General features: G+C 32.5%; 3 protein-coding genes and 1 pseudogene across 4 annotated transcripts; 3 read left to right on the top strand and 1 right to left on the bottom strand.

Annotated features, from left to right (window-relative positions):
* Window positions 1-1013: 1013 nt before the first annotated feature.
* LOC125877599 (uncharacterized) lies at window positions 1014-2293 on the bottom strand (annotated as a pseudogene).
* Window positions 2294-6280: 3987 nt separating this feature from the next.
* Window positions 6281-16068, top strand: LOC125876842 (mitochondrial outer membrane protein porin 4). 2 transcript variants are annotated; one of them, XM_049558098.1, is made up of 7 exons: window positions 6281-6405; window positions 7770-7850; window positions 9302-9369; window positions 10901-11011; window positions 11164-11250; window positions 12403-12611; window positions 15487-16068. In XM_049558098.1, exons 2-7 carry the CDS (start codon window positions 7802-7804, stop codon window positions 15791-15793), a joined length of 831 nt encoding a protein of 276 aa, XP_049414055.1. In that variant the 5' UTR covers window positions 6281-6405; window positions 7770-7801; the 3' UTR covers window positions 15794-16068. The 2 variants fall into 2 exon arrangements, with proteins under 2 accessions (XP_049414055.1, XP_049414056.1); XM_049558099.1 differs by having other exon boundaries at window positions 6337-6405; window positions 7780-7850.
* Window positions 16069-18340: 2272 nt separating this feature from the next.
* LOC125877866 (4-coumarate--CoA ligase 2-like) lies at window positions 18341-22480 on the top strand. The gene is made up of 5 exons (XM_049559144.1): window positions 18341-19599; window positions 20683-20881; window positions 21593-21806; window positions 21886-21988; window positions 22095-22480. The coding sequence occupies exons 1-5, from the start codon at window positions 18532-18534 to the stop codon at window positions 22212-22214; spliced, it is 1704 nt and encodes a 567-aa protein (XP_049415101.1). The 5' UTR covers window positions 18341-18531; the 3' UTR covers window positions 22215-22480.
* A 1587-nt stretch (window positions 22481-24067) lies between these two features.
* Window positions 24068-26892, top strand: LOC125876944 (60S ribosomal protein L7-3). Its single transcript, XM_049558237.1, has 7 exons — window positions 24068-24133; window positions 24655-24837; window positions 24925-25022; window positions 25102-25159; window positions 25927-26006; window positions 26113-26215; window positions 26444-26892. The coding sequence occupies exons 2-7, from the start codon at window positions 24664-24666 to the stop codon at window positions 26657-26659; spliced, it is 729 nt and encodes a 242-aa protein (XP_049414194.1). The 5' UTR covers window positions 24068-24133; window positions 24655-24663; the 3' UTR covers window positions 26660-26892.
* The last annotated feature ends 215 nt before the right edge of the window (window positions 26893-27107 follow it).

The following is a 27107-nucleotide window of genomic DNA, read 5'->3' as shown; positions in this document are numbered from 1 at the left end:
GCTGGTACACAAGCAAGTAAGCTTCTTTTGAGTACCACCAATGCATCTCATCCAGTGGTTCTAGTCTATCATGTTCTAATGCTTTAATAGCATGAGGACATGGTATTCCTGTCAAATCCCAAGTCCTACAAGTACACTTCTTTGTAGCAAGATTCACAACATGTCTATCTATACCCTCAGCCACCTCATATCCTAAGTCTCCATTAGCAACAACTTGACAACCTTGTGCAATCATTCTAAAATCATGATACAGATCCATGGAGTATGGACAATACTCTTCTGTCCACCTCTTACCCTCTTCTTCAAGTTGTTTCAACCTTTTCATAACCTATAAATAGCAGTGAAATATATAACATATACATGACATATAAAATCTAAACATCACACCTACATGTTACTATCAGATTAAACATAATTAGTTACTATCAGATAGTTATATAAAATAGTGGCAATACCTTAATTCTAATGTCTTCCAGCATCTTGATTATTGGTTTTGCCCTTGCTTCCAAAATCCATTTGTTGAATGACTCGGTAAAATTATTTTCACATGAGTGATTTTTGCAGACAGTGTCAAAAAAAGCCCTGCACCAGTGTTGTGGTGGATACCATAAAAGATCTTTGGCTGCTTGTTTAGACACAGAACCCATAGACTTTAATTGGTCATTAAATTCCTCTTCATAGGTACTCCAAGCAGACCACCAAAACATCTTCTTCATCTGTACACCACTCCAAGACCTGGACCAATTGGCTTCTATGTGCCTTGCACACCATCTATGTTGTGCTTTTGGAAGCAAATCACCAACAGCGCCAATCAAGCCCTGTAACAATAAGAAAAAATAGAATAGAATAACTTAAAAAATTTAAGTGTATACAATAACTATAATAAAAAATTATCAAACACTTACAAAATTACCTTTTGCATATCAGACATAAGTGTTAATCCTTCACCATCTGCCAACCCCAATGAGTTCCTCAACAACTCAATGAACCATTTCCATGTTCTAATAGTTTCTCTATCCACCACTGCCCAAGCAAGTGGATAAAAATGCTTCATTGAATCTTGTCCAATTGCAACCAATAAAATTCCCTTGAACTTCCCTTTTAAAAAGGTGCCATCTAACCCTATAAATGGCCTCAGACCAGCTCTCCAACCATTTTTCAAAGCCTGAATACAAATATACATTCTCAAAAACTTTCTTTGTCCATGTTCCAACAAAGCCTCTTTGGATATGTTTATAATCACATCAGTACCAGGGTTGCTATTCCTTAACTCTTGAGCATAACCCTCTAATTTATTGAAATCATCAACATAGCTACCATCTAATTTCTCTAGCACAAGTCTTTTGACCCTCTTCATTTTTGAATAACTAATATTAAGCCTAAAGTTATCATCTACAATCTTTCTCATTTCATTCACTTTGCACTTAGGATCATTTTGGACCTTCTTCTTGAAGTAATGTGCTAGAGCTTGTTGAGTAGCTCTTCTATTCTTGAATGCTTCTGCACATGTATGTTTTGTTTGCAAGGTCTTAATTTCAAATCCTTGCCCTTTCTTAACTTCAGAAATCAGACACACAAAAGGACAGCCAACAACACACTTATATCTAACTCTAACAGAGTCGCTTTTATCAACCCTAAGGGCAACCTTCCTAGCAATTGAGTAGTAGCTTACAACCCTTTTAGCTTCTTCAAGGTTCTTAAAGCTCATACCTTTTTCCAACTCTTTAAAGTTGTCAAGTTGATCATTAACTTCTCTTTTCTTTTCCAACCTAAAGGATTCCAATTCTTCACTATTGTAGTCACTGAGATAAGGTTCATTTTCATCATTTTCTTCCTCACTTGATTCACCTTCAGTTGCAGCATCTAATGTGACTAGGTAAGGTTCATTTTCATCATTTTCTTCCTCACTTGTTTCACCTTCAGTAGCAGCATCTATTGTGACTAGGTAAGGTTCATTATTGTGGCTGATGTCAATAGCTGGAACAATATCATCCCCCTCATCTACAGCAAACAGTTCAAGTACACCAGACCTAACAGACAGTGCTGTTTGTATTGTTCTTATGCCAGAATCCCCCTCAATCAAATAATACCTCCCAGTAGGTCCTTTGAGTAGAAGTTGTTGGACCTTACTAAAACCTAACTTTTCATGAAACTCTTCACATATGTCTATATATGACAATAAATCTGGATCATACTCCTTCCAAACATGAGTCAATTTTTTAATGTAAATAACAGTAGGTGTCAGTACCCACCTACCCCCATAATAGAATAATAGGTCCACCTTGTCGACCATTCTTCAAGAAAAGGACATTATAGACAAAAAAAAGAAAGAGAAAAGGGCTATTAGACAACAACAAAACATTAAAAAAAACAGAGGAATCTACCAAGAGTAAAGGAATAGGGACCACATTCTTCAAAGTAAAACTTTACATATGCAAAAACATATAATACAATACCTAGAATCCAAAAAATGGACCATTCAATAAAATATTTCATACCTCACAACAGTAAAGACAAATCAAACTAACAAATACACAAATCGAAAAGAATTATAAAATAAAGAGAGACAACGAATAAAGACAGAAAAGAACAAACTTGAGACAACAATATAAAAATCCTACTTGAAATCAATATAGTAACACAAAACACTAACATAAATAGACAACACAAAACAAATTGTTGTATCACCATATAATTGTCAAAAAAACATAGAAAACATGGAACATTAACATTAATAGAAATTGATTCTCAAAACAAGTAAAATCTATAAAAACCTAAACCCTAACTGAAATTTCAAAGCGCACAAAAGTTCTTACTTGAGTTGAAGTCGAGATTGTGAACGAAAATACCCTTGCAATCTGAGATCTTCACGGATGAGTGTAGTTATCAGGATGGAAGCTACTAACCCTCTGTACCCTCTGTAGATGGTGAAATAAATTGGAAGAGATGAAGTGTTTATTTGGGTTTTAGGGTTCTTTTAGTTAGATGTTTTTTTTTTTTGTATTGGGTCAGTTGGGCGGGTTTAATAACATTTGGGGCGGGTTAAGTTAAAATGGGTGGGTTTAAAATTATAATAAATAATTAAATTACAACCAATGGTTGAGTGCCACGTAATTAAAAATATTATTTAATAATTTTAAATTGTACTCTGTTAATGAAGGGGGTAAATTTGGACCCAAAGGTNCGTTGATTTAGTAATTATTACTGGTATTGTGTACTCGTAAATGTAGTTTTGTTCACCAATTTTGACAGCAGATGGAGTAGTTGATTTCTCATTTTGTATGTTTTATCTTTGGCACATGAATGAGTCATTTGATTGGGTTGATGAAAACTGGAGTGACATTTATGCAGTAAGCCACAGTTTATTTTTTAATCTCTCATTGGGCTAAGTTATTTAAGCGTTTGGTGGTTGCTCAAGAGGTCTTTTTTTTTTAAACGTTAATTGTTTTTTCTCCAAAAACTTCTTTCATTCACAACTAAAGGTGTACATAAGTTGGGTTGGTTCGGGTTTTTCAAAAAATCAAATCAATGGGTTATGCACTTATAAGTTGTGGTTAACGAAAGATTATGGTGTCAAAGAATTGTGGATTCAATGGTTTGGAATACAATATAATGATGGCCTTGGTTCAGCCATATAAAACTGGTTTTGATCCTAGTTGATCAAATTCTTGGTCCTTTTCTGCATCACATAGTTGGATGCTGACTTTCTCAGGTATCCGATTCATTATTAGGTGTTACATGCAACAATAGAAGCTGATTGAATTGACTTCTAGAAAGAGTTCGAGATTCTTTTTCTGCATCACATGTTATGTATATTACTGGATTTTGGTGCGTCTAGATACGTTCGAATACATTTATTTCAGGATACATCAGTGAAATTTGTTCTAGATATATTGTATTCAAATAGATTCGCATGTATCTAGGGTACATAACAAATCTTGCTCGTCTTCCTTGCCTCTCTTCCATCTCGCTTGCCACTCTCTTATGTATTTGGTATACCAAATATATGCAAATCACACCATATATATATTAGTGTGATTTACATGTATATGAGATATATAACAAAATCTCATTCGCCTTCCTCCCTATCTCGCTCGCCTCTCTTCCTATTTTAGTGTTTATGGTAACAAAAATACATGTATTTAAGTGTATTTTTCTCAATATATAGTAAAAAAGACTCATAATTAGTGGTAAAATACGTAATATTTTGAAAGTTAGTATATATGAGAGTGAAGTCTGTCTAATCAGGGCGTATGCAGATGCCCTCTCCTGTAATTATGTTTAGTAGTGTTGTATAGATGTGTGAATCCACATTCGAAGAAATAATGATTGAGTTCACCTCTTTAAGTGAGGTTAGAAATTTGATTCTTGTATATATCTTGTTTTATTTTTCTTTCTATTAATTTTGGACCTATAATTTTATAATTTTAATGAATTTTATTGATAAGAACCTAGATATCAAATCAATAAAATTTATATTTTAGATCCACTTTTTCGTAATAGCACCCATGATCTCAAAATTCTGAATACGCCAATCTAATTATGTTGTGTTTCCAATAAATTATTGTAGATTATAATTTAAAACTATATTTTATAAATAATATTATAATTTGGTGTCTTTCTAAAAAGGGAAAACCACATAAATCCCACTAGTTTAGGTCTTAATTATTAAGATTCTCAATAGTTTCAAATATTACTTCCTGTACCATATTTATGCTTAGGATACACAAATCTGAATTCATGAGATACATGTATCTGCCGGATTTTTAGATTGAGATACAAAATTTATTTATTTAAATTAATTGGTTGGAACTGATTTCCTTAATTAGAGGAGTAATTGAGGATTTTCAAAATACATAGATAATTAATTTCATTTGATTATTCTTTGAAATAGTAAATTCATTAATATTATTAATATAAGATAAAAAAAACATGTATATCTAGGTAATGCAATTTGATTAATTTCAAATTATTACTCTTAAAATAATAAATTCATTAATTTGATGTATCTATTATCAATATATGATGTATCCAACAAATTAAACACTTAGATACATGAGTGTCCTGCAAGTACATTCATATGTTTCAGAGAAGTATCGAGCATTAATTTCATGTATTTGTTATAGGTATCTAGTATTAATTTTATGTATCTCTCTCTCTCTCTCTATATATATATATATAATATTAATTTCATGTATCTTTTGTATGTATCTAGTATTAATTTGATGTATCAAGTATCAATTGCATATGTTATATCCAAAAACATGTATCTCGAATACATAGTAAGCATATACATCTAATTATGTGTATTTAAATTTCATACGTTATATCCAAAAACATGTATCTCGAATACATAATAAGCGTATATATTTAATTATGTGTATCTAAATATGAAATGTAGCTGAAACACATGAATTTAGGAACAAATCACGACTGTAGAGTATCTGTCGTATCATTAATATCATCGTGTTGTTAAAAATCATGTATCCAAAATTTAATGGTAGATACATATACATAGTCAGACACCCCCATTACTAAAAATACAACTCAGATCTTAATTAAGATTACTACTTATTGGATATCAAGGGCTATATCAAAGTAATATTGGTACTACCAAATCCATGTCACGGTAACCAAAGAAAGCCTTAGAAGAACACCAGCAAACAAAACCTATCTACAATACTCCCTTTGATCCTTTTGCGTTGTGGCATAACATAATCAAAACTGAGATCCATTTTTTCCAGAGACAAACAATCAAGACCCACTCTGAATTAAAGTTTTCTCTGTAGCAGTTACTTTGATTTGATCTAGTTATAAATGAATAATACAAAATAATATTTGGGTTCAGGAGAATTTGTCGGCCATGGTGATGATATCTTGAGAAGAAGAGAGTATATTAGCTATTGTTGGAATGAAATTGTACGATGAAATTCTTGAATCATAAAGGAGGAGACATAATTAAGTGATAAATATGGGAGGGGAGAATTAAGAGATAGTGGTTGATTTGGAGTGAAAGAGTTAATTAAGCAGATAATTAATTAATCCTAGTTTTAAGGTATGTGGGTATCTAATAATCTAATTGTATATTCAAATAATATATTAATATATGGTATAAAATATTAAAAGTGGTAATATGTGTAATTGTTTGAAAGTAAAGATAATATTAATATATATAGTAGTGATGTATGTCTAATAAGGTAGTTTATCCTTCTACAAACAATATGGGCTCATTCATCATATTAGACCCAAGCCCAAGGTCCAAATATGAGGAAATGAAAATGACAAATCTACCCCTCAGGTATTGAAGAGACAGAGTTAAGAGGTTTAAGCTAAGGTTCAGTCATTTTCTTCTGCGCACCCCAAATCTCGACGGCGATTTCTCGGTCTCTGTCGAGAATCAAAAAGGTTAGCGAAAACCCATTTCTCTCTCTCTGTTTTTGGGTTTTTTTTTTTTTTTTTTGGTTTCAAAGATTTAAGTTTTTATTTGATACTTACTGTTAATCTTGAAAATTGAATTTTTTTTAATCCAATGGTTCTATACAAAATCTGTTAGTTGTATTTGATTGTTTTGTGTGTGGGTTGAGGTGGGTTGGTGTTAGTTTTAGGTTTTGTTTGGTTGATTGATAGTTGATTGCATTGACTTCTAATAGGGGTCTTACTGTTTTGATGCTTTTTGGTTGTGAAATGATTGAAAATCCACTTATTTAGTGATATAACGAAAATGGGGTTTATAGGAGATAATCTTGTTTGAAGTTTTACTAGTAATGTCTATGTACTTGTTCTGGAAAGGAAGAAAAATGTATGGAGTTTGAATTGGGGGTTTAATTAGATTGCTGTTTGTGTAATAGTAGCTTATATAGTCAAAGATATGTATTAGGCCTATAGAATTTGTGGGGTTGGGTTTCAGTTATGGTTTTCCTTGGATTGCATTGACTTCCAATAGATATTACTGTTTTGATGCATTTAGGTTGTCGAATAATTGAAATGCTGCTTATAGTAATATCAACAAAATGGGGTTTACATTAGACAATCTTGTTTGAAGTTTCACTAGTAATAGTTTCAATGTACTTGTTCTGGAAAGGAAGAAAAATGTATGGAGATTGGGATTAATATGTCTGTTTGTGTAATATTATGCTTAGATAGTCAAAAAAATATATATTAGGCTTATAATATTCATGGGGAAATTGATACCAAGATAGACATTGCTGACCGTGGAGAATTATTTGTGAATTTGAAACCTATGAGGTACTTAAAGAAATTTCAATTCCTTCTATCAATTTAGAGAAAAGAAAAGAAATGAAATTTCAATTTTATGATATTATAACTCAATTTTTCATGTCAGGCCCGAAGTTGCTTGCAAGTTTAAATATGTTAAGTGTTGTTAAAATTGGAACAGAATAATTTCATTTTGTGTTATTTTGGATACCTTGTGATTCTGTTTTCATCGAGAACGAGCTTGTATATGGTTTATTTTTGTAGATATTTTCTTAGGATTATTCTGCTTGTGAACGAGCAAGGGCATACAACTAGTTGAAGGAAGGCCGTATTAGTGAGATTAGAAAACAGAGAAATAATTTCACTTAATTTGTTAATGGTCCAAATTTGTCTACTGCAAATGCAAAACTTCATGTTGCTTGATTTTGGTTATGGTTTATGCATAATGGGAGAAAAACTGTATTTCTTCCATAACTAATTGTATGCTTCACTTAACTAACTGTGTTTCTTTCGATCATGTGGGCATAACTAATCGTATGCTAATTGTTCATCAGTATTGATCAGGGTGATTTCATTTGAAGAAGAGATGGAGCAGAGCCCGGCACCATTTTCCGAAATCGGCAGGCGGGCAAGAGGTAATGATTCACCATCAATTTAATGAGTACTGATGCTTCTGATACTTATTAGGAAGGTAAAATGAAGTATAGGAAAGCATTCATGTACTTATATATTTATTAAACTTGATCTGCGAAACCAATTGGAAGAACCAAGCAATTTCTCCTATCTAACTGTTTAGGTAATTGAACCTGTCAAAAGCCAGCCAGCACAAACTAAGTACCCTACCATGCAGGAGGGTTCTCTAGATTTTAGCCCCATGATATTGTATATTTAGGGTCTCATATTCAATTCCCAGCGGAAGCAATAATACTAGGTGATTTCTTTCCATCTGCCCAAGCCTTGGTGGCTAGAGCTTACGTGGCATGGTTTGCTAAATTCAAGTTCTTTCTGCATATGAGCTGATGTGGGAGATAGTACGTACCTCGTGGAATCAGTCAAGGTGGGCACTAGCTAGTCCGGATGCCACGGTTATATAAAGGAGATACTGTCTATTTTCTGTTTGGAACTTCACATTTACTGAAGAGTTTCCAAGTGTATGCCAGTACCATTGTTGAGCCAATTCACATCAATGTTTTGGCGCTTTGATCTTACCAACTCTACACAATCTCCTCTTGGAAGCAGTTACATGTTACCTCCCCTATTAAATATGTAATTGTAGTGTATAAGTTATAACACATGTATTAACACTATTTATCAAGAGTACAGTAAGTTTTTTCTTCTGTAGGTTTTCTATTGTCTGGTATACTATTTGTATATGGGTGAGTCTGGCCCAAGCATCAACACAATTTATTTACCTTATAAAAAAATCAAGAGTATATAGTAAGTTTGTTATGTAACATAGAATATCTCATGAGCTTTTAACAGTTGTTCGTAATGAGTTGGACAGAAAATTTTCATGTAATATGTGCTTTTGAGAAGATTTTGTGCTCAAGTACTCATTAAAAGGGAAAAGGGAAGACTTTATGCTCAACCCAGTGTACATATTGCACTTTCACCATCACTAAAAATTATGCCAAATATATATATATATAAAGTATGCCGGTTTATAGGCCTTTCAAGCTAGGTTTGCTCAAACTCGCCTCCCAAACTTGTTGAAATAGGTTATACCAAGCCTTGAATAAGAGTAAGTCAGGCTGAATGAGCTTGCTTCAGGTCACTGCGAAGCTGTGCATAGATTGCAGCAGGGCGAGCGGAGCTCAAACTTTAACCAGCTTGATTATATAGCCTGCAATAGCCTATTTGTTTCATACTGATTTCTTCCACTTAGATTGTTATAACAACTTAACTAGGTGAAGTATATAGTTTTGAATTTTGACTGTTCGATTACCATCAAAATTCCTTGAATAGATTTCTATTTGGTGAGCATCCTATTAAGACTCATCTAAAGATCTAGTCATTTAACAATTTTGACAACTTTTTATCCATCTCTTAATATAATATTCTCTGTGAAATGGTCACATTCATGCAGATCTACTGACCAAAGACTACAATTATGATCAGAAGTTCACCTTCTCTATTCCGAGCTCAAGTGGGGTGGTATGAGCTTATTCTCTCATTTACTGTTTCTCATTTAGATTATTTAAGCTGTTGAATCTTCTATTTGGGCTTCAGAAGGCTGCCAAACTTTTCCACCTGCACACATTGTTGTAGTTTATCTATTATATTGATATTAGATAAATACGTACTTTCAGTTACAAAATCATTTGTTCATTCTGAAATATATTATTATGTGTCTTCAAGTCTGGTATCTGTCCTTTGTACTAGATTTTTTTTTATGAAAAAGGTGTTTGGGCCAATTTGCACACCTCGACTTTTCCACTGAGTACCTGTTACCATAAAAGTATAGGGTATTCTGCCCATCAAGGCTTGAGCTGATGGGATAAAATCACCTAGTGCTGCCATTCTAGCAGTACCGGGTTAACAAATTACACCCCATCTGAACATGTAAGGCCCTTTTTCTGAGAAAGGAGAATAGGATGAAATAAAATAAAGCAAAATAGAAAGAAAAGAATCTAACTCTGTGCACCTATACACACCCACACGCTGACACACAAGTTTTCTGTCAAATTTATATGAGGTTTTGAAAATTCTCTACTTTTACAACATTGTTAAGGGATACTAACTTTATTCCTAATAGCCTAATTTTCAGGTAAGACATCCTTTATTCCACATGTGGCTGACACAGTTGTACTTGCTGTATTTGCAATTTGATAATTAAAGTCAATTCATATTAAAACCTGGTCACATCCACGTCTATATATATTATTATTTTTGTTCCTGAAGTACATGCAAGGCTTGTAAGAACTAAATTTGGTTGTGAAAATTAATAATCCACTATTTTCCCTTTTGAGGGTACAAATAAAGGTGTTCTTACTGTTGTTCTTGTACTGTGTCCGAGTACTAGTTTTATAGGATGATCATTCTTTTTTTAATTTATTTATTGAGAAGGATTTCCGTAACATTATTCAGTGGCGAGAGCTTACGTAAAGTTCGGTTTACAACTCAAAGAAATCCTTTGAGAATGAAATATAAATGGTAGAAAGATGTTCATAAGAACATTTGTGTTCTTGATTCTTTAGAAAATGTACTTGCATCTTCCTTTGGTTTTGGGAGAAATGGAAATTGTCCTCTACTTTAGCCATGATTGACGACTTTACCCTGTTATAAAGTTTGCAAGGAAAAGAGGTATTAGGACCTCACCTGATCTTAGCTTTACATTGTCTAAAATAACAGTTTGCATTTGCTAATAACTCTTGATTCCGCTTGATTATGGTGTTCCATTAAGTGTATCCCTTGAAATTGATCTAGAAATGTTTCATATCTTGCATAAGTTTGCAATTTGTTTGAAAGTGACGTTGGTGAATTCATTGGCAATCATACTTGGTATGCTTTCATTTATTGTGACTATAGAACCTTTCCGAAATCCCAACAGATGGTGCTGGTGTGCTGTAAAATCTGATGTTTCTGACGTTTATCATTGCTATTTAATGTGCAACTTTTTCTGTATTCTATTAATTTAGAGTTATATCTGAATCCGATCCTAACTTCTGTCATTTTCTCATATTAGGGAATAACAGCTACTGGTGTGAAGAAAGATCAAATTTTTATTGGTGATATAAGTACTCAATATAAGCTCGGAAGTACAGTTGTCGATATCAAAGTTGATACCTATTCCAATGTAAGAGCAGATTTCCTGTCACTTAGACCAGCAATTGCTTGTCCTCTTGATAATCTAATTTGTGATCCTGAGATATATTTAAACTCTTGGGTCTCTTATTAGTAAGTGCAACAAATTTCTTACGTGATGTTTATATGTTATCTTATATGCAGGTCTCAACAAAAGTTACACTGGTTGACGTTTTCCGATCCACAAAAGTGTCCTTAGGCTTCAACATACCTGATCACAAGTCTGGCAAGGTAAATTGTTGTGCTTTCTCAAGTACTGGTCAAAAGAATCTCTGGTCTGTCTGATGCACATCAACACATGTATGAGCCAAAGAATTAAATTAGTGCGTGTCATGCTACCACAGATATTATGGGCGAAGAGACAAATTAGAGGATAAAAGATAGCTCATTTTGAAATTGATTATTTCCAGTTATGTCTTTGTTTCATTGATGGTACTGGTACAGGCAGATAATGATTTGTGAGTGATTAGTTGTTCACAGTGAACTAACTGAAACTTGGTGAGAGTGTCACTGGCTGCTAAGTGAACTATAATTAATGTGCTACCTACCAAGTATTATTCTTAAAAAGCTTTCTGTGGATACAAGTAATTCATATAGGTCGATATCATATATTATCACCAATTACATTTTCACCCTATTCCATAGCATCCTCTTTTCCTTGGGCGTCATCATCTCAGGTAATGTTAATTACATCATGCGGTGCAAATGTTGAACCTTAGAGCTGGACACATGGACTTCAAACATTTAATGTCTGTTGCACTTTTTCATTAATTTATTTTTACTTCAATTCTGACTAGTTTTTGGGGGATAATGTGCTAATTCCAGACTCCTTTATTCACACACAACTCAAAATTTAAAATCTTATGAAAGATACACTTGTGAAGGACGGGCATTGTCTTCACTAAGCGCATGCCCATCGGGATAAAAAGTAAAGCATCGGCTCCCATTGTCTTTGAAAATGGGAGCCAATGCTTTACTTTTTATCCCGATGGGCGTGCGCTTAGTGAAGACAATTTGTGGGTCATCTAGATTACTGGTTCTATTATTTTCAATATTCAGATGATGCTAATGTGAAGTTGTGAACAGTATAAAAATCTCAGTTTATTTCTATTACAATCTCTTTTTCAGCAGATAAGTGGAGTGGGAAGAAAGTAATTGAACCTATCGTGTCAATTAGAGGAGCAAGTTCTACCTGCCATAAAATAGTGTCTAAACAATATCTAGATTTCGATAGAACTACCTTACCTCTTTAGGGAGAAACAGTGTGACATGTTTTTTCCAATGTCCTATGATTTCAAGCTGTTTTTAAGTAGGAACAATCTGTATGTTATTTGGTTTGTGAATTCAATATCAATCTCTGAATCATTTATTTTGTATTTTCAGCTTGATGTTCAGTACCTTCATCAGCATGCTGCCATCAATTCCAGTATTGGCTTAAATCCCTCCCCTCTCTTGGAGCTCTCGGCTGCTATTGGCAGCAAGGATTTAGCCCTTGGTGGTGAAATAGGATTTAATACTGCTTCATCTTCTTTTACCAAGTGCAATGCTGGAATTAGTTTTAACAAACCGGATTTTTCTGCTGCACTTATGTTGTAAGTATTCATATGTTGTTTTCTGCTTAGTATACTCTTGGTGCTTCTGAGTTCTTCAAATGTTTTCCTGTTAGCTAAGTAAAGGTGAGATGGTCAATCCAACTATGCAACATGCAGTTATATGCTTTTTATTTATTATGTCAAAATGTTGTGCTGACTATTGAAGTGTAGTTGTCAATTTCTGTCTGCCCCGCTCTCTTTGTTTCATCATTTATTTCCAAGATGTTTTGACTTTTAGCTTTAACTGTTGAAGTCTTGGTGCACTACCATTATCAGAAATAAAAATAAGTTTTACATCTGTAATCTACTAATCTGACTATGAATAAATCTTTACATTTTTTGATATTAAAAAAAGTAGTTTTCTGGACATTCTTAAGGGAAGGAAAAGAATGGAGAGAAATCTTGTGTGAGGGAATGCATGTAGTACTAGTTTTAGGAAAACATTAACTTGCTGTTTGGTTTAAACTACATAAATTTTCCAACCAAATTTTCATTAATTTGAAAGTTAAAGAAGTATATCAGAAAGCAATCTCTCTACCCCACAAAGTTAGGACCTTAGGGGTAATGTCCGCATACACCCCACCCTCCCCAGACCTCACTTGTGACACTGGGTATGTTGCTGTTTAAAAGTTAAAGAAGTGATGTTGCTGAATCTCTGCAAAATTCAACTAGAATTATTTGAGAAAAATTCTGCCAGAGTTAATGGACGCAAATATAATCTCTAGAAAGAACATGCCGGTAATGTCTATTTTTTTTGCAGCATATGTTCAAAGCGAAGTCTTCAAGGGGTGAAAATAGGCAGTCAAAAGGAAACTAGGTTATCTTTCGAATTTCATTAGTTGGAATCCCAGATCTGAGATATAGTCTCTTTATGCTTCTATCTTTAAAAGGGCATAGATATAGTTGGTAAATAGATAGGTTGAAAGTTTAGAAGTGATATGAAGAAATTGTTAGTGATTAGTATTAAGAAATTAATACTTCGGTACAAGATACTAGCTTCAAAAAACATAAAACAACTTATTTTGATACTTTACCTTGTAAAAAAACAAATACTAACTACTTTTCATCTAAATCAAGAAAAATTTAATGGGTTTTAAGTTCATTATCATGATTTTATTTCATATATTTTGCTTAATTATAGATATTTCAATTCTTTGTTCAAGTAGTTATGGTTTGTGTCTATAGTAATTTTTCTTTGCATCATGCCGATGTATACACATTACATATATGAGTTGAAATAGCGAAATATGGTCATTGAGGGTTCATATAGCCGACCCAACTTGTTTGGAACTGGTGTAGTTGTTTGCACACAAAAGGCCAAATAAATTCTTAGCGCTTTATGCTTTTGACCTAAGTTGTGTGTGAACTCTTCACTTTTGATGCCGCATCCGTGTTGGATTCTCCAAAATACACTACAGTTGGAGAATCCGACACACACATGTTGACATTTTGAAACTTTTGGGGAAGCCACTACGACATGAATTACCATAACTTGCCTCAATCCCAAACTAGTTGAGGAAGCAACCATGACATGAATTACAAAAACTTCTATTTCTGAAAGGTGTTTTCCTGTTGAAACAAGTACATTTAAAAGATTGTGTACTTACTGAGTAGCGGACTTTTTGTTAAAAACATGTAAAATCACATGTTGAAATCTGGAGTCTGGAGCTAAAAGGGAAGATTCTGCCGCAAAAATGCCATAAGGGCAAACAAATTCAGAAAAAAACCAAATGCGCATGGCCTCACACGCCTTGTCCTTTGTCTCTTAATGGCCATCAAGTAAACGTCAAAGGCAAGGTGCATGACCCCACACACCTTATAAGGCACAGGAGCCCTTGCGCCTTACGTGTTATTGGTGGGCCCCAAAGGAAACCACAAATTTTACCCTAGTTAGGAAATAACTAGGGAAGGTTGAAGAAAAAACAAAAGAAAAGTCAAAACAACAATGAAAACATTTTCTTTATTCCATTTTGGTTAAAGTATTTAGAACAAAATCAGTAATTGTATTTTCCAAAAAATACATTTTGACATAATAGTTTTCCATATTAAGAACAACTTTTTTTTTAAAAAAATAATCCTTTATTGGCTGTTTATGTGAACATTTTATATAATCAAATTGCCCTTTCTCTCTTCCTTTCTCCCCGTGTTTCCCTTCTCTTTCTCTGACTATATTTTTCTAACTCTTTTTCCTACATTTATAAAAATACTACGTCGCTTGATTTGAAGAGACAAAGAAATTGATGATACTTGAGTTTAATATCAGAAAATTTACTTTGGATATCACATACTCTATTTAATTTATTTATCTTGTTTCTTTTACTAATATAAATTATTTTAAATATATTTACTCATTAGGTGTATTTCAATCTGTTGTGGTCATGTCATTTTCCTAGTTTACTCAGTTTTCTGGTGACTGATCAAAGGTAGAGCAGTGAGCACCAAAAGGAAAGGAAATATTAAAAGTATTTGATTGTGGNGGGGGGGGGGAGGGGGTCTTTGGGAAAGAAGGGAAGGTGTGGGGAGATGTGCCTTGCCCTTTTGGCTCTGGACTCTTGAAATCTGCATGTCCGGGATATAGCTCTCTATATATGGTGCTTTGCAATGAGGGTTTGTAATTGGAACTTAATTCCATTTCTCATTTGTTTCTTGAGCTCGTAAAAAGTTGGTCAAGATTAAGTGTATGACCGAGAATGCATACGATGGCTGAAACACTTCAATTTTTATTTTCCTAATTTGATGATGTACATCAGCTTTATTCATTCTGTCAAAAGCAAAGTTCATTGAAGATTTAGCTTGTCCTTTCTGCATAATACATGGAAAATTTAATTCACACATCTCAAGTATCTATTCTGCTCTTTTGTTGCTATCCATGTAGAACGGATAGGGGACAAGCTGTGAAGGCATCATATGTACACTCGGTAGATCCAGCAAATGGAACTGAAGTCGGTGCAGAGATGATACACAGATTATCTACCTACGAGAACAGCTTCAGCATCGGGAGTGCTCACAAAGTTGACCCATTAACATCATTGAAAACTAGATTTTCTGACAATGGGAAAGTTGCAATGCTTTGCCAGCGGGAATGGAGGCCAAAGTCACTTATTACTTTCTCAGCCGAGTATGACACGAAGGCAAAGAATTCAGTACCCAAGTTGGGTCTTGCCCTTGCTTTGAAGCCATAAAAACTGCAATCTCTCTAATTCAACCAGTTTTACTTTGGTAGCTTGACTTTGTTAAAATTCTTTCAAAAGGCCTCAAGTGTTGCCCTTTACATCTTACATCATTTTTTTGTTTGTTAAGATTCATATAATGATGATAAATTTGAAAGAATATGTTGTTACACTAGCATTGTTGCATAAGCCTTTTCAAGGTTTTCTGACTTTCTATTACCTTGAAACTATTGATACATGTATTTTTTGGAGAATGAAATATTTCTGATGCTTCGCGTTTTTCGCAACATTTTGTTGAGCTTAATCTTGCTTCCAACTTCTTATGATGTAGATTTTTGTGTAACATGAACTATTTACTCTTTAATTTGCTGGAGAAAAATTAGGTGATGAGTAATATAAAATCAAGTTAACTTCATATTCAACTATATGGTTGTATTTTTGGTTGACAATGATGTATGGTTGGTTATGATAGAAATGAACTTTGTAGTTAACGTCCATAATGACATATAGTGATATTTGGTGAACGCCTCAACTAGCTTCACATTAAATTTATGGCCGGTAATGTTTTTGAGCTGATGGTCTATTGAGAACTGTTTTTCTATCTTACTATGATAGAAATAAGATTTGTGTACATGTTTTCGGATCACACTTGGATATGTTACTGTTATAATCTTTCATGATATGGTATAAATTTCAATTAATCGAATATTTTAGAATTTAGAGTACATAAAACACTACATCTATATTGGAAGTGCTTGAAAGGAAATAGACAGCTACCTTAATTAGTAGCTCAAGATTAAATGACTAAATTATTGTTTTAAGATAACATTTGACAAAGAAAAAAGAATGCAATTAATTGGATAATAAGTTGTGGTGCCAAAGTGAATTACTTTTTTTTTTGTCCAAACCAAAACCAAAAAAGGAAAAGAATATTCAATACTCCCTTATTCTCATATTAATTATCAACATTAATAAAAACATCAATTCCAAAATATTTACCAATTTACAAAATTAAAATAGAATTAATAACTTTTTTTTTTCAATTCCCCTTAAAATTAATTATTTTTAAAGTAAAAAATATTAATTATATTGTTAAGAGTTAAGTGTAAATTAGTAAATACATTTCTTGTTTATGATTTTTAATAAGTCATGTAAAATAAAAATGTAACATCTAATACGAAACAAAAGGAATATTATTATTGTGAAACTTTTGGTGCTCACAACACTAAATATATGTAAGTTAACAAAGAAAACAAAGCATGCACACAACTATATATAACTATTTTAGTATGAAAGTAGGTAAGCTGTACCATTTGTTACATTGTGTATAGACTTTTTCAAAGTTTTGACCTAGCTAGATTTAATTTTCTTTCATATAAAAACACATTATTATTATTATATTACAATATAGGTTAGTGCATTAATATAAGTTATGTTTTTTTCTAGTCATTATGTTAGGTGAGCATGTACGTACACTTTTGCTAACGTAATATCTCCACATGAACTTCTATCTAAACTTGCTTGCTGTTACAGGTTAAATTACACTAATAATATCAATATCTGAATCGTCCAAAATTGAATTACGAAGAGCAAATCATATATCTTAATATGGTCAAACAAGTTAATGAATTCAATCTTGATTTGTTTCCAAATATAACCCTTGATTAGTATAACTATTAACTTTAATGAAGAAAAAGTTTCTATTCACGTATAAACTTATTATAGTATCATATTTTTCGAAATCAATTTTGATTTACAACCAAATTGTAATCTTTGTGTTTATAACACATAAATTGTTGAATTTGCAACTGTTTGGATATTTAGATATATATAATTGATTGCAATAATTCAATCGTAACCATAAGAATATACCATATTAAATTCTTTCGACAAATATGGATGCACTATATAGTCCGCTAAACACTCTATCTAAAGTCGAGGATCATATGTTTATTTCGTTTTTAAAATCTGATATGCGAAAAATCGTTATTTTCACTAACATTCTGATTAAAACAAAAACAATTTAATTTGTACCCTCTATTATTACTATAAATTGTGTATAATAAGTATTGAGTTTAAGTTCTATACATTAACGATGAAAAAATATATACACATAATCATATTGCTTATTAGGTATTTATTGCTGAATATCTTAATAAACATCAATTGATAATATAATAATTAACTTTCTATATCGTGTAAATTTCACTCATAGTGTAAACACAACTTTATAGTATTAGTAATTACGTAGTTTTCTATTCTTTTATGTTATTTTACTATCTGTTGCTTTATTTTGTAATTCGTATTTTGATATTATATTGCCATTTTTTAAAATTCTTTTATGAATAACTTTCTTTTAAATCGAGAATCTATCGAAAACAACTTCTCTAGTCTCTATCTATAAGCATAAAGATGAAGTTTGTATACATTTTATTCTTCCCAAATTCATTTTATGAAATTACACCAGTTATATTATTTTTGACGTTCTAATATATATAACTTAAATGCATAAAAATAATGAGCTGGCAAAGGTAGCTTATCCACTTTTATATGCTTTTCTAAACCATTTTTTAACCAATAGCAAATCCATTAATTTACTAGACCCCTCTATCATCACCTAATCCTCTTGCCTTTGTCTATAACTTACCAATTCCCAAACAAACCAAAGTTGAATGTAAAGATTATTCATCTAAGTTATACCTATAAGCCACCTTCTCTTTTCTCTCTCTCCAAAGCAAAAACAAAAGATTATGGAAGAAAAGATCAACAAATTAGAAATTAATCATCATGATCATGATGATCAATACATTTTTAGATCAAAACTTCCTAATATTTACATCCCAAATCATTTACCTCTTCACAAATATTGCTTTGAAAACATTTCTCAATTTAGTTCACGCACTTGTTTAATCAATAGTGCCACGGGTGCGACATACACTTATGCCGATGTTGATCTTACTGCCAAAAGAATCGCCCTCGGGCTCCACAAACTCGGTATCGAACAAAGAGATGTCATCATGCTCTTACTTCCGAATTCGCCCGAATTCGTGTTCTCGTTCCTCGGAGCGTCGTTCCGAGGCGCGATTAGCACGACCGCGAACCCGTTCTACACTCCGTCCGAAATCACGAAGCAAGCGAAAGCATCGAACGCGAAGCTCATCGTAACACAATCTTGCTACGTCGATAAAATCAAGAGTTACGCTGAGGAAAATAGAGTTAAAATCGTGTGTGTGGACGATTCCTTGCCGTTGCCCGATGGATGCCTTAGTTTCGCGGAGTTATTGTTAACTACTACTCATCAATCGGACGAAAACAATTGCAATGATGACAACATCATTTTATCTGATAGTGTAAAAATTCTTCCTGATGATGTGGTGGCATTACCTTATTCATCCGGTACGACGGGGTTACCAAAAGGAGTGATGCTAACACATAAAGGACTTGTTACAAGTGTGGCACAACAAGTTGATGGTGAAAACCCTAATCTTTATTTCCATAGTGAAGATGTGATCATGTGTGTTTTGCCATTGTTTCATATTTATTCTCTCAATTCAATTTTGCTTTGTGGATTGAGAGTTGGTGCAACTATTTTGATAATGCAAAAATTTGAGATAAAAGGATTAATGGAGTTAGTGGAAAAATATAAAGTAACAATTGCACCATTTGTGCCACCTATAGTATTGGCTATTGCAAAAAGTCCATTGGTAGATAAATATGATTTGTCATCTATAAGGATGATAATGTCAGGGGCAGCACCAATGGGAAAAGAGCTTGAAGATACTGTTAGAGCTAAATTGCCTAATGCCATACTAGGACAGGTAAAATCCTACAATTTTTTATTTTATTTTTTATATAATTTTTTTTAAAAAAATATTTTATAAGTTTTAATTTCTAGTGTTATAGAAGAATATTTGCACTCAACTATATGTATATAGCCGGCCTAGTGATTGAAATGGACTAAAAGAATTAAGTAATTTCGTTTCATTTGTCTAAGTTTTGATAGACAAATATTTCTAGTATCTATACTTGAGTTATTAGGTACCTGAATTGAAATAGTTGAGGTGTATGCGCGAGAGCCATGGCTCGAACACCATCATCATAAAAAAGTTTTAAGAGAACATAATATTTGTTTATGGTGTAAGACCACAAACAAATAATTAATAATCTAAAAATTAAGGTAAATAATATGCTATAATAAGTTGAAGCACACTTGTGGTATATATATTTGTCCCGTTTCAATTTGTTTGTTTGATTTTAATTTGACATAGAATTTAAGAAATTAAGAAAACGACTTTTGAATCTTGTGATTTAAACTTAAAGATATGTAGAATATACCAAAATATCTTTTAATTTTCTAGTCTAAAACATGTCACGTGGAAAATTAGAATTAAAGAGTTGTCAAAAGGGGAAAGAGACATTCTTTTTTTAAAAAAGGGACAAAAAAGAAAAGTAAGACAAATAAAGAGTGAGTATATATATATTTTATATTAACATTGTATATTAGTTAAGCTTTACAACTAAATAGATCTGGTTTGCGAGGAGAAAACAATGATAGGAGGGCGATCTATTTAACATTCCCATGTACATTCTTTTATCATTAATCTATCTCGAAAATAAATGATACATTTTTATATTTAGAGATAGTTTGATTTTTACCCTTTTATTTTCCAAGTTATAAATCTCATTTTTATGGATCATTATAATTTTCATTTAGATGACATGATAGTACTACTATTGTCAGTGTATTTTATTACATCAAATGTCAATTTTTAACAAACAAAACAGCATTTATGACAAAAGACATAAATAAAGCTAGAAAAAGACCAAATCATGTGCAATTTGGGCTAAAGTCTTTCAACTAATGTTATGACTTATTGTGATATACAAATTAAATTGAATAGGGATATGGCATGACTGAAGCAGGCCCAGTATTATCAATGTGTTTAGCATTTGCAAAACAACGGTTTGATGTCAAATCAGGTTCCTGTGGGACAGTTGTTCGTAATGCCGAGATGAAGATCGTCGATAGCAACACCGGAACACTGCTTCCCCGGAATCATGCTGGAGAAATATGCATTAGAGGTGATCAGATCATGAAAGGTGATATACGCGTTCGCGTTAATTCTAATATTAAGTATATCGATAGAGATCATAGTCAGGCCCAATAATATTAATTGACCCAAATAATACACTTTATTGTTGTGTTTTGATCCAAGTATAATGAGACCTAGAAGTTTTCTGGCCCATTAAAATACAATATATGGGCTTCAACAAATGTTTAGTCCATGTTTATTGGCTCAAATATGAAATGTTTCTTTTCCAACTCCATTTAATGCAGAGACTTACCTAAATCCCATTAGTTTAGGAGCTAATTACTTAGATACACTTTAGTTTACAATTTTATGTATTTTACCAGATTTCGATGCCTCCAAATACATGTATCTCAGATACATAAGGTTGGATTTAAGTATAATTTGTTCTAGATACATTGTATCCAAGTGGATTCGTATGTATCTGAGATACATAGCAAATCTCGCTCACCTCCCTGACCTCTCTCTCATCTCGCTCGCCACTCTCCCAAGTATCTAGTATCCCAGTTACATGTGAATCTCTAGATACATACAGATACATATATATTATGTGTATCTAGTGTTATGATAGTGAAATATGTCTAGTAATGTAGTTTTTTCCTTTAATGTATTAATTAAACTTTTACATACTGACAGTACGTTTCCACACACTCTTTTTTATTTCCGTTGCATATAAGTTTATACTAACCTAAAAAAAATTCGAATTTTTGAATATGAATAGGATATTTGAATAATCCAAAAGCAACTGAGGAAACAATAGACCAAGAAGGATGGTTACATACAGGTGACATTGGATACATAGATGATGATGATCAAGTGTTCATAGTTGATAGATTAAAAGAATTAATAAAATACAAAGGATATCAAGTGGCTCCTGCTGAATTAGAAGCTATGCTTATTTCTAATCCAAACATTATTGATGCTGCTGTTGTCCCGTAAGTCGTTGCGATAAAATTAGTTTATGAAAATATTTTTTAAAAAATTCGAATTAATGACCTGTCCATTTAATTATAGGATGAAAGATGAAGTTGCTGGAGAAGTTCCTATTGCATTTGTAGTGAAAGCAAATGGTAGTAATATTTCTGAGGAAGAGATTAAACAATATGTATCCCAACAGGTAAATATCATTTTTTATTAGTTCGTTTAGAAAAAGACGTTTTTTTTTTTTATATATTTAGAAATAATTTAATTATACGTGACTAAATAAATTATGTTTCATACAGGTTATATTTTACAAGCGAATAAATAGAGTATTTTTCATAGAAGAAATTCCAAAAGCTCCATCAGGGAAAATACTTCGAAAAGATTTAAGAGCTAAGCTAGCAGAAGATTTAGCTAGTTGACTTTTATTATGGGAAAAAAGAGATATTCTATATGTTTTTTTTCTCTCTTTTAATTATTTCATGATATATAGGAATTTGTAAAAAAATATGAACCAAATTTATAATATGCTTATAGTTGTTTGATTTGTATATTGAACCAATGAAATCACTTTTGGCTAAATTGACTATGGCGTATTTTTATTTTTTTTGGATAACATTCCTCTTCCCCTTATCTCCCTTCACTAATGTAATTACTTATTTATGGCTTAATACATAATTAGTTTTTTAAATTTGTCGTGATATTTACTTAGATACTGGAATTAAGTCTTGTTTCAACTGAACACATCAACTTTTAATAAATTGTTTTAAATTATCACATAAAATATGTTATCTCCTTTAAGTATAAGCAATCATCTCCTATAAACAATCATCTCCTTTAAGTATAAGCATCAACATCAAGTGGAAAACACATGAAATCTTATGTTTTATTGATGCGAATGTATATAATTAAAGAAAATGAAATAATATTTGTATGATTAATTTAACTACGTAATAGACGGATGAGAATACACATAATTTTTTCTAAAATTTAAACGGAAAGTGTCTAATTATAATATTTTATCAGAAACTAAGGTTCTCAATTAAAACATATTTTAATTTGAATGTCTAAATAAAAATATCCTAGCAAATTTATGAAATTGGTTATGTCATGTATGCATATACCTATAGGATATACAATTCACAAGTTGCATACTGAAGTGTGATTCAACTATATTTACAATTGTATATTACTAAGAATACAAAAAAGTGAATAGACTAAATTTACTATGCATATATGATATAACTGTTGCAACATAATTTTTAAAGGGACAATTAGAATATAGACAAGTCTTATTGGAAGTAATCTCTTATGATTATTTATAATTTACATTAAAAAGAAATATTATTCTATGCGTATTTTTACATTTTAGTTCATCCCAAACACCCATGAAGTCACCCTTATAATGGAAATCACTTGCACATTTACCCCTATCTTGCGTTGATCTTTATTTTCTTTTTGCCCTTTATAATACACGAATTTAATTTTTAAATAACGTATGCCTCACTAGACCTGGTCATTTAAGGGACAAAAATTAAAAATTAAACTCATTTAAAGGTCAAGCTATTCAATTTTATCACTATGTTTATGTTATACTCCTTTCGTTTTAATTTGTTTGACCTATTTTGACCTGACATAGAGTTTAAAAAAGTAAAAAGATTTTTAATACAATGGTACGAAATTAAATGTATGTGCAATGTACCAAAATATCTTTGACATGTCATGTAAAATTAAATATCATTATTTTTGAAACACACAAAAAAGGGAATTTTACACAAATATCACACTGTTAAGAACTAATTACATCACATCCCTACTCTTTTCCAAATTACAAAAATCCCTTAAATTTGGTGGAATCCGAATACATCCCAAAATGTCCCGATACATTGTGTCCCAATTTCAGATACATCTCTCAACGTCCCAATAGATCGCGTCTCAATTTCGAATATATCACTCAACGTCTTGATACATCGTGTACATCTTGATACATCGCGTAAAATGATGTATCCGATCGATACATCACATAAAATGATGTATCCGAGGATATGAGAGTAGACATTTTTGTAAGTTTTTCAAATGGTAGAAAGTTATGACAAAATAAACGTGTATTTAGATAATTTTTTCAAAAAAAATACATCAAACAAATTAAAACGACATAGATAGATGGATAATTTTGGATGTTGCGACTAAATTTGGGCCTCATTAATTGGGCCATGCAACAGGCCCAAATTTACAACATCTTCCCAAAACCCTACTACATAAATGAAATGAACGTAAACTCAGCTAGTGCAGAGAAGGAAGAACACTGCAGAGAAGAGACGCCGCCGCAGGAATCCATAGGGTAATCAAAATTTTACAATTGCCTTTATGTTTTTGCTATGAGTTTATCAAATTTTGAGCATTTGAAAAAAAAAAAATCATCTTTTTTGAGCTAAAGAAAAAGATGTAAGGCTTAGGCTGTTTGGAATGGGCTTGTGTATATAGTTAAATCATTTGATCGAATCGTTGATTTGGGGCTTTAGATAATAGCCTGAGGTTTTGATTTGTTGAAATGGGTTTGTGTCAAAAGCTTCAGTTTTTGAGTTTTTTTTTCCAGTTTAATATAACGAACTGTTTGATCCTTGAAATTTCGGGCGGGGGGGGGGGGGGGNTCTTCTTTTTTTTTCTGTTCAGGTTTTGTGTTAATTTCTGTTTGTTTTTGATGTAACATTCCCTTTTGCCATTTCGAAAGTGGTTAAAATCTGGTCTTTTTTCTAACCATGCTGTTTTTGTGGTGTAAAGTAGTTGGTTTAACTGAATTTATTTCAGCTAGTAAGCTTGATGTTAATACTGTGTTTCTAAACTTGTATTTATGTGTTGTAGAGTAGAGATATGGGTGAGGGAGGTGTAGTAATTCCAGAGTCGGTATTGAAGAAGCAGAAAAGGAATGAGGAGTGGGCTCTTGTAAAGAAGCAAGAGCTTGCAGTCGCCAAGAAAAAGTGTGTTGAGAATCGCAAACTTATCTATAACAGAGCTAAACAGTATGCTAAGGAGTACTCAGAGCAGGTAATTTATAAACTCAATGTCAGTAAATGATGCTGATTTTTTCCCTCTGTTAATGAGGCATTTAAGAGTTTGTGTTTATGCATTTAGGAGAAGGAGCTGATCCGTTTGAAGCGCGAAGCACGATTGAAGGGAGGATTCTATGTTGACCCCGAAGCAAAGTTGCTTTTCATTATCAGAATCCGTGGGTAAGAAGTTGCTGGATTGTTTAACTCAGGGACTTGATGAATTAAGTCTTGTTTATTGACTGTAATTTCGAATTTTCAGGATTAACGCAATGCCTCCTCAGACAAAAAAGATTCTGCAGCTTCTCAGACTGCGACAGGTGAGTTATTGATGTTTCCTGTTTAATATGTATAAAAATCCGCAAGAGGATGCTGGTTCAAGTTTTGGCTGTCACAAGAATATGATCTACTTTATGTATTATTGGATTATATTTCCTTTCTGTTAGTTTCCATGCCACTTTGTAACTTTAAGTGATTCAATCTGCTCAACTTGGATATGGACTGCACCATTATTATGGTCAGTTAGGTGTTGTTTTTGGTCCAAAAGATTTAGAGTAGCACTTCAGCTTCCAATTTCAATTGTTACTGTCATGCCACGATAAACATTGACATTGAACTTGGATGGAGGAGTTGATTCGTTCATTCCATTTTCTTACATGTAGGCTTTGCATTGTTTAGTGGATTCATTCATTACACTTTCTTATCATGTAACCTTGCATAGTTTAATCCTATACCTGTGATAGTACATGATTGGACTGCCATTTACTTTGTACATCTTTTACTTTTTGTAGTTACTTCATGATTTCTGCTAGTGAGGTGTTTCCAAAGTCTTAGTAAGTTGTGTTGCGAAAGGACATACCAATCTCTGTCCTCTCATTACAGCTCTGCTCTTGTTTTAGATAGCCGGTTACTGTTTTCTTAGATCTTTTCTGAAGATGTGATAACTTGCCATTGAATTGCTTTTAAACTTTTGTACATGGAAATTTATTTGGTTTTTCTCTATGCAGGTCTCTCTTATTGTTCTTTTTTAGTACTTACCCAGCTCATTTTTGTCTGTCTAATGAGATGACTCTTTGCTATATGACAGATCTTCAACGGTGTCTTCTTGAAAGTTAACAAGGCTACTGTGAACATGCTGCATAGGGTTGAGCCATATGTTACATACGGGTATCTTTCTATATGTTTTCTAATGCGTTGTGTCCTTCTGAGGTTGATTTTGATTTCGGAGTTCCTCTATCTGTTATTGATTGATGAATCTCTTTAATTTTCTCAGCTATCCCAACTTGAAGAGTATTAAAGAATTGATCTACAAACGAGGTTATGGAAAGGTAGACAAGCAGAGAATTGCTTTGACCGACAATGCTGTCGTTGAGCAGGTTGGTGCAAAATATATTTGAAATTCATTCATAGTGTTCTAACAAACCTCTCTTCAACATCATTCATCTGGATATTTTTTTTGGTTATGATGTATAATATAAAACATAACATATAGAATTGATTCCGAGAAGAACTTGGTTGTTGTAAATTCAAGAATCTCCCAAGCTTCTAACGAAAGGATACCTCAATCTCTACAGTTTTTTCATCACAATGCTCTCATGTTGTAGGTGTTGGGCAAACATGGAATTATTTGCATTGAAGATCTCGTCCACGAGATCATCACTGTGGGACCACACTTCAAGGAGGCTAACAACTTCCTATGGCCTTTCCAACTCAAGGCACCTCTTGGTGGACTAAAAAAGAAGAGAAACCACTATGTTGAAGGTGGTGATGCTGGAAATCGCGAGAATTTCATCAATGAGCTCATCAGGAGGATGAACTAAAACTAAGCAACAGTTTTGTTTCTTTAGAAGTTTGTTTTTTGTATTTTGAACTGTTTGTAATATTGAACTAGATGCATTTCTATCAGAGGTTAAAAAATAGTCTTTGGGTTAAGTATACCAGTTGCCTCTGGTTTTCTCATTGTTCAATATTAAAATGGAAGTGTGCTTTGTTCAATTTATATTATGGTTTCTGCCATTGGGTTTTGAACATTGATATTCTTACTCCGTTTCAATTTGTTTGTTTTTGACATGATACCCTGTATGAGAAAGTGCTTGAATCTTATATTTGACTGTGACAGTATCTGCTTGCACGAGACAGAACCTCATAAGTCTTTCCAAAATAGCCTATTTTGAAACACACCTTCAAATCTTGTTGAACTATATTTTACTAATTTTTTTTATTGTTATCTAAATAAAAATTAATGATGAGATTACAATATAAGTAATG

This window comes from Solanum stenotomum, chromosome 9, assembly GCF_019186545.1.
Source record: "Solanum stenotomum isolate F172 chromosome 9, ASM1918654v1, whole genome shotgun sequence".
Classification (NCBI taxonomy): Eukaryota; Viridiplantae; Streptophyta; class Magnoliopsida; order Solanales; family Solanaceae; genus Solanum; species Solanum stenotomum.
The sequence above is the reverse complement of the archived record's forward strand: the minus strand, read 5'-3'. Positions and strand labels throughout refer to the sequence as shown.